The sequence below is a fragment of the Eurypyga helias genome, unplaced genomic scaffold (assembly GCF_000690775.1).
Source record: "Eurypyga helias isolate BGI_N326 unplaced genomic scaffold, ASM69077v1 scaffold26586, whole genome shotgun sequence".
NCBI classification, from domain to species: Eukaryota; Metazoa; Chordata; class Aves; order Eurypygiformes; family Eurypygidae; genus Eurypyga; species Eurypyga helias.
The window spans coordinates 2,431-10,638 of record NW_010256375.1 but is presented as its reverse complement, the minus strand read 5'-3'; the positions used below and the strand labels follow the sequence as shown (position 1 = coordinate 10,638).

General features: G+C 41.4%; 1 protein-coding gene across 1 annotated transcript; it reads right to left on the bottom strand.

Annotated features, from left to right (window-relative positions):
• Nucleotides 1–1,120: 1,120 nt before the first annotated feature.
• FKTN (fukutin) lies at nucleotides 1,121–8,160 on the bottom strand (the record flags this gene model as incomplete). The annotated part of the gene is made up of 6 exons (XM_010153654.1): nucleotides 8,044–8,160; nucleotides 6,673–6,732; nucleotides 5,262–5,465; nucleotides 3,870–4,147; nucleotides 2,398–2,530; nucleotides 1,121–1,250 (listed from the first exon to the last, which is right to left on the bottom strand). Coding segments are annotated over exons 1-6 (910 nt in total), but the record flags the coding sequence as incomplete, so codon positions are not given.
• Nucleotides 8,161–8,208: the final 48 nt, after the last annotated feature.

Here is an 8,208-nt window from a genome sequence, read left to right as displayed (position 1 = left end):
GGGGGGGGGGGGGGGGAAACAAAACACACCCACACCCAAAACAGGAAAAAACCCAATGTGTTAATTCAGGAACATGAGAAATTTAACAGAACACAAGCAACATGAAAACGAACTGCTGTATAAAGTCACCAGGCAGAGGTCTTTGAACAAGGCCATAAACAAGACTTCTGCCTTTCTTTAGCATGAAATGAACCACATTGAAGAACACAAATATTACTGCACTTATAGCTAGCTCTGTCGTCCAGCTCCAGAAAGCAAAGAAGGAGAGAGAAAACACTGACTCTTCCCAAGATAAAATAGCCTCAGTTTTCTAATCTAAATGTCTTCTTTAAAGAAAAAAGACTCATGATCTGGGCCCAAATCTCATAAGTGTTGGACATTCACAGGTCTGCAGCTGTGCTTTTAAGTGCAAACTAGTATTTTAATTGCTATCCTTCAGTCACTACTGCAAAACTGAAAGACAAGTGGGACATCCCTCTGTCCGTTTCATTCAAGTAGCTTTGAGTAACCATTCTTTCAGAAATGACTAGGACTAGACAAACACGTCACATGTGCCCAAACGTGAATTTTCACAACCTATTTCAATAGAAGATTCTTTACCCAATGAGATACTTCCATGTCCAGCAGAACTGAAAACTGCTGTACCTACTCTAATAAGCTGACATTCCATTCAAAGGATGTGCTTTTAAATAAATAAATGCAAACAATATTATAAAGTCAGTGATAAGCACCAAATTGCATGGGAAGAAAAGCCAGGCAAGAGTCTACATTGACTGTAGAAATATGTGCCCATCACTGTGTTTTCCAACTAGTATTTCAGTCAATTCCAAGTCACACAATTTAGGGAACTGCTGATCACTTTCTTAGCAGTGATCAACACATGAAGATAATTGCTAACAACACTAAATGCTTCACTGGAATTTGCTCAACATCTCCAAGTCTTGGGTTTCTACAGAAAATGTGTTTTGTCAGGAGCAAAAAGGCCTGTGTCAATACACCTAATGCTGCATATGACCTTCCAACCTGGAACACTGAGCCTCAGCTGACACCATGAGCAAGAGGGGATTAAATGTTTAAAATTTCACGAGTTCAAAAATGCAACATAACACAAGTGTTTTACCAAGGCATGTCCCGCTGCTCAGCCAGAACTGTACTCCTAAGTTATTCAGGGTCCGGGCAGCCAGATGTAGCAAGGACTTTGCTTTCTTTCTGAACTCCACTGCAGCAAGAGAGGCATCATCAGGGTGCAGCTGTAAGGCAAAGGAAGAATAAACAAGGTATTGGCAGAGAGCAAGCCTGTCACTTCATTTTTCAGGGTCTGAAGAAAAAAAGTCACCTTTATAAAATCCACCTACTAATATCTGGGCTGTAACCGCTTCCACAAATACAGCCCTATTTGAGAACATGCACTAGAACGACAAGTTAAAATCTCAACTCTGAAACGGGGACAGTATCAGTTACTTCCAGCACATTAGTTTCTTTGACGTCATAAAGTGTCACAACAGCATGTTGACAACTTCCCCCGTGGAGAACAGAAAATCATGCCCACCTTCCAGCCAAAATTGTGGCAAGGTCTTCTGCTAATGCACAGCCCAAAACAAGACAGCACTGTGGGCAAACGGAGGCGAAGCAAACACAGGAACAAGGCACCACTCAGCTTCAGAACTGATGTCATCAAGAGCTCTTGGGCCACAAGCAGTTCACCTTCCAAAGCTCAACAGCTCAAATTCACTAACCCCATTCTCAGTCCACAGTCTTAATTGTGGTAACTCTTGACCACTTTCTATCTCGGTCCTTTTGAAGTTCAGACAAAATGCTTCCTGTAGTGCAGCATAAGTACAGGCAGCAATATCCTGAAATCAGGCACCAATATTCTGAAAACAGTGCTCTAAGGACCGGTGAAAACATTAACTCACATGGCCAAAAAGCAATGAAATATGTCTTTTTGGAATTAATATACCATTTCAAATAAACCAAACTGGGAACGTGGAACTGCTGTGCATGGTTCAAAACAAGATAAAATTAAATATTCCCCAGAACTTTGAGAATTGCCAGAAGGAAAATTTTCAACCATAGACACACAAGATCTTAGTCTTACCTACAGGGTATCTCTTTAACAGTAACGATGTGTGACAACTGCGAACATGTATGTTACCTCTTCTTTTCAAAGTTTGGAAAATGGGAAAAAATGCACTCACAAGTGAAAAAGACAGACCCTGACTTTCAGTTAAAGTTTATGTTGCATTACCCCTTACTAAACTCCGGTTTGAGTCTTGCAGGCTGTATTTAGCTTTATGTATGGAAACAGTCACACCTAGGTAAAAACCAGCAAGCTCTTTGTAGGTTTGGGTCAATCAGTGAAAACATACGTTATATCTCAGAGACACTACCACTAACCTGAAAGAAAGCACGAGCTTCTCTGTACCTACATTCAAGAAATCTAGAGCGTGACATCTCCTCTAGAAAACGGGACGGATTTTTTGGAATTTGAACTTTCAAGTCATCAATGGAAACAAGCAGAAGTTCTGGCCTGCAGGGAAAGAAAGATGATACATTACCCCATCCAATGCTTTTACAAACCACAAGCCACTTCTTCCTCTAACTTAGGTTAAAATCTTAATGCATACGACTGACAGCAATTCCTCTGTCCAAATACACCCAAATCCCATTATAGAAGAGCAGCAACAAGAGTTTCAATAAACTCTTTCTACACTTCAAAATACTGCGTAAAAAGGAATTCTGTGCCTACAGACCACTGTTTTTCAGATTACAGACTCCTGTAACAACTGTCTATTTAGTTGTCTAAGTGTGGGTAGAACCAAGTTTTACCATGTACCTTGAGGCTATTTGCATTTAAGATTTTAAAACTCGTCAGCCTTCACAAGGAACGAAATGTCATATTTAACAGCTTACACAGTCAATTTCAAATGTTTAGGCACATAACAGGAACAGATTTCATGTTTTTAAAAGGAATAAAGAATGGTGTCAATTTTAAGGAAAAAGTTAAACAGATTTATTTTGGCCTGTGAAATGTTTCTCTCTGATTTATGGCACATCCACACACCCAACATGAACTCTGTTATCAAAGCCTACGGCTATGTGCTTGGCCTTGAAAACAGTGATAAGGTTTACCACAATCTGTATTTCCTGAAATGCTGCTACTGCAATCATCGGAAGGCATTTCCAGTAACTTTACTAGAGCAATGCAAAGTCTGAACGTAAGGCTATGGACAAATACCAGCATCAATTCAAACATTTATGCGAGAAAGAAGTCCCCCAGCACATTAACAGCACAGGTTAGAAGCAGCGGTTGGCACATGTCCTTGGGGTACAAACGCCACCTCTCTTCACTCGTGTTCTGTAACACCAAGTCGTTGGGCTGTTACTGAATGGATTTCTGTTGCTTCCCCCTTTTGATCCGATGTTCCATATCTGTACTGAACTTTTGGACACATATCATTACAGGAAGAACACCAGACATCCATCAGCTAGTACTAAATCTCCTGCCACTTCCATTTTACCCCTGCGTTGATGGCACAGGTGGCTATCAACAGATTTCAAACTTCTACATATATTCATCATAAACTGTAGCAGAATATCCTCTGGTACAGTCAACCTCAGCCATGACTTTTGACTTCTCTTCTGGCCTGGCTACACACCAACATCCTCTAAAATGTAGTTCTTCAGTTACACGTGGTTGGACGCCCTTGTTTCCAGGTAAGTAGACCTTGATTCACCTCCACTTTGAGAGCTGAACCATATAGAAGCTAAATTTTACAACCAGACTTTAGGAGAGAGAGTCATTTTATACAAAGAAGTTGTTTTGGAAGTGTCGTTATGGCTTTTTCTCTCCTCTATTCTGAACTCACTTTTCATATGCTCCAGGGTAGTGACCAAAGTGGAGTTTCCGGAAAGGCACAAACTTCCTGTCCATGTGTTGCTTGAGTCTCAGGGAGCCGTGCCAGAGATAATTACCGCTCCTCTCATAGAAGATCACCAGGTGAATGGCATGAGATGCCAGTTTAAATATGTAGTGCAAAGGAATTTCAATCCCAGACAGGTCATCCATCCCATCCAAGCGGGGGTCCTTGTTTAGAATCTTTAGCCATTGAAAACCCATTCTCTCAGCAGCTTTAAAAATGCCCCCCTAAAAATGAGACAGGCAGAGGCTGAAGATTACAGAAACCAATCCTGAACGTGAAATGCTTATTATTAACTGACATTATCCCCATTTTAATTTCCTGATCCAACTTAAGCACAGACTACTCAAAAATTTCTAAGACCTTAAAGATCAGCAACCACAAGCAATTGCAACCACTGTATCGGCTCATCTTAAGTTATGTCCCTCAAACTATCCAACAGAACAACAAACAAAAGTTGTAAGCCATGATTGGAGTAGGATTGCTCCTGGCCACAGCAACCTTCTCTGCATCCTCAGACTGTTCTCTGTTCTTCTGCCAAACTGCCTGATCAGACCCAGAGTGTCACCACTCTTCACTTAGGTGGGACTCCTTCAGTGGAACAGAAGTCACAGACCATTTTAATGTCTCCTGCTTTCTGCTTTTTCTCAAAAAAACAAAAAAAAAAAAAAAAAAGAAGAAAAAAGCTGTCTGTCACTGCTACCTTTAGTCTGTATAAACTAATTTTAGTAAAAATTTCCAGGTGACAATCGACAAAATAATCTTGGATTCCCTTCTGCCCCTTATTACATGCTACACCTCTATTTTTTAACACATCCATTTAAAAATCTCAGAAAGAAAAGCAGAGATGCCAATACGCTAAGTGACAAAACAAAAGCACAAAGTACAAAGATGTACTAAAAGAAAATATAAACCACTCCACTAGGATAATCTTGTCAGCCCTGTCACATCAATACCTGCTTTTCCTCCTTGACAGAACCCCACACTCAAGATTTATTATAGCTGTACCTACCTTACAGGCTTAAGGTTTTCCTTCTTCCTTTCCAACAAACTACTTTCTTTTTACTTTTTGGCACGGACTCTTACTACAAGTGTTTATGAATATTGTAGGTTGCTTTTAAAAATGTTTACTTACTTGTACACGACCCTTAATGTGTCTGGCTAGTGCCTGCAACATTTTACTTTAAAAAAAAAAAGTTCCCTCTACCAATACCTTGACAAGATTTCCACAGAATTAACTCAGAGGCTTACTACAAACATGAAAGCATCTTGTCATGCAATCCTACAACAGCTGAATGCATCACCATACACAAATACGTCAACTGAAGAAAAGGCACTTACTTCATGTTTCCATGCTTTGTCCAGTAGTGCAAACGTAGTAAAGTCTCTCTTTGCACAAAAGTACTTGCAGTCTGGACTGGGGCCATCAGGAGAACTTCTGATCTGCTCAATGTCTTTATCAACCAGTCCCAGAATCAAAGGATCAATCAAATACACTGGTATATTGTGACTTGATATTAAGCCTAGGAACATCCTAACCACGTGCTGTTTGATGGAGGATAAAATGAAAAGTTAGAAACACCATCTTCAAGTGTACAAAGCTTAACACACTCAAACTCCCAGACAGAAGAAAAAAAACCCCACCCACTGACAGAAGGAAATCTTATCTCCCAAGACATTTTCTGAGTGTGTAGTTTACTTCCATGAACAATTGTGGAAATGGAAATTTTCTCTTTCAGAAGAACAGGCTGCTCTCAGGCTTTCCAGGTTTCTAAGACCAGAATAAAAACCTTTCAGCTTCAACTAGAACTTTCTACAAGTTAGAGCACCCTAACAATAGAGTTCTAGACCTGAGAAAGGACTCTAGGCTAAACTCAAGACTCCTTACAGCTCTCGATTGAGCTGGAAAGCATTTGAGTAAACCAGAGATTATGAGATATGAAGGGTGATTCAGTGAGAAGGTAGGAAGTGAGTGCTATCCAGTCTTTGGATGCTAGTGTACCCAGGGCACTCAACCACAGCAACACTGCAGAAGGGGTTAAAAGCTGTAGCAAGAAGGTCCTGTGCCTGATGGGAGGATTTAGTTACTTGACTCGGGACAATTTTCATCAAGTATATTTAAATGTCCATGGCACACAGAAGATTTACACCAATAACAGCCACCCTGCTATTAAAGTTATAGCTGGTGTATTTAACTGTAACAGGAAAATACCTGAACACTGGAATACTGCAACTGGAGAATTCTGACACATAACATTTTCCTTCTCGTGAAGAGCTTTACGACCCAGCATGAGCAACGAACACAGAGCACCCAGCAGCAGGTTAAACAGCTGCAGCAAGGAAAGGGGTATTCTGTGACCTCAGACCTACAGCCCATTCTTTTACCATGCTACTGATTATCAAACAAGATGCATGTCAAGGCAGTCAATCTTTTCCGCATTCAGTTGGAAAGAACACAAATGCCTGAATCAAAACTTCCATACCAGAAAGAACAAGTTTTGCTTCTTAAACATGAACAACATTACTAAGGACAGCACAGGCAAAGGCAGCTAAACTGTAACCCTTTCGTAATTCCATTGTACCTGTTTTTTTGAAACACTTTGTAACTTCATACAGGGAAGAAACTATCTTAGTCCTTAATCCCAAAAATCCCCAGGGAAGAGGAAAGACAACTGGACCCTGAGGTTGCAATTCTGTGCGAGTTGCCCAAGACTTGCAGAGCCACAGTATGAACCAATGACACTGTACATACCCATCTGGTTCTGTCTGAGCCTGACTGGCTTCCTCCGACTTTGGAAAAAATGGCTCCATTCTATCAAAATCAAAGAAGGGGATGGAGAGGGAGAAAGAAGTGGGAAAAAGAGTAAGTCTCTGTTGAATCCCTGCTTCGGATCTTTTAACAGGACATTCAGGGACATTTATGCAGTAAGCACGTTACTCGTTGTGGCTGTGGTTATACCTCTCATTGCTCACCTACAGCACTGAATGTGAAATTACATAACCATCTGCTCTGGCTGACTGTATTCAGAAGGACAACACAAGCCTCGGGGACTTCCAGACATGCAAGGATTGCATGAACAGGCCTCACATTTCTAAATCAGTATGCCAATAAATGTCAAATAGCAAGATGATAAAGCCAAAAACTCTTAGGCAAATATCACGTGGCTGGCGGGCGAGGGAGCGCACGGAAGGATGGATAGCAGGACTGTGCCTCTGTCCTTCCAGATGTAATCCTAGAAAATTAAATCTGAAGACACTATATTCTTATGATGAAGCCAAGGTGTTTATTGGCTCAGCTTTTAGCTTTTCAAAAATAAGTAGCATTTCTCATCACAGCCCTGTTGTTGACCATCATAAACTATGAGAAAGAAGTCAAAGACTGTGGTACTGCCTGCATTTAGTAAGAATGTCCTCACTGACAGCAAACAAACTCAGAAAACACGATAAACACGCTGTTCTGTAAAAGTAAAATGAGATCCTTTGGGGATCCTGCACTGCAACTGTAAACTATGAGGTGATGAAAAAAACCCAGAGTATTTCACCTATCGCAACATTTAGTTCTTTTTCCTTTACAGAAAAATCATGCTCAGCTAAACACTCCTCCAGTGGTATAAAACCAGGATTTCACCGAAAATATCTAGAAAATTATGAACCCTGAATCACAAAGCACTAACACAAATGCAGAAAAACGGATGGGTTTTCTTTTAAAAACACCACCATCTAAAAGCACTGCCTTCTTCTTCAGAAAAGCCCTAAGCTAGCACTTGTTTTGACTTCGCTTTCAATACAAGTCACCGAACGATAGGAGCAGGAAGGCCTGTGACAGTCTCAGTGGCTCAAACCTGCAGGTGAGAACACAAACAGCATCCCATTTCAGGATGAATGGGAGGCCTCTGGCTGACAGGATGACTTGAACATCGGGCTGACAGCTGAGGTCCCACTGTACGCCTGACACCAGAACCGTGCTTAAGCTACCCAGCTGATCCATGTCAGTACTACAGGAATTGCTGGCCACAGGGGAAGTTTGGAGCAGCAGTAATGATGCTCAAGGACCCTGAAGAGAGCAGACACTATGCCGGGTTACTCCAGAACAGCAAGTCAGTGTAGGACAGCTCTCACTTACCTTCTGAGACAGGTAGGACTTGTAATAGTACAGCTGGAAGAGGAGGAAAACGAGGCTGCTCAGAGAGAGCAGCGCCAGGACCACGGTCTTACTGACTTTCTGCATCAGGCTTCGGGGTGTTCCTGATCGCCGCCTGGGAGCAGCGTGGTATCGCTCACCTTCTCC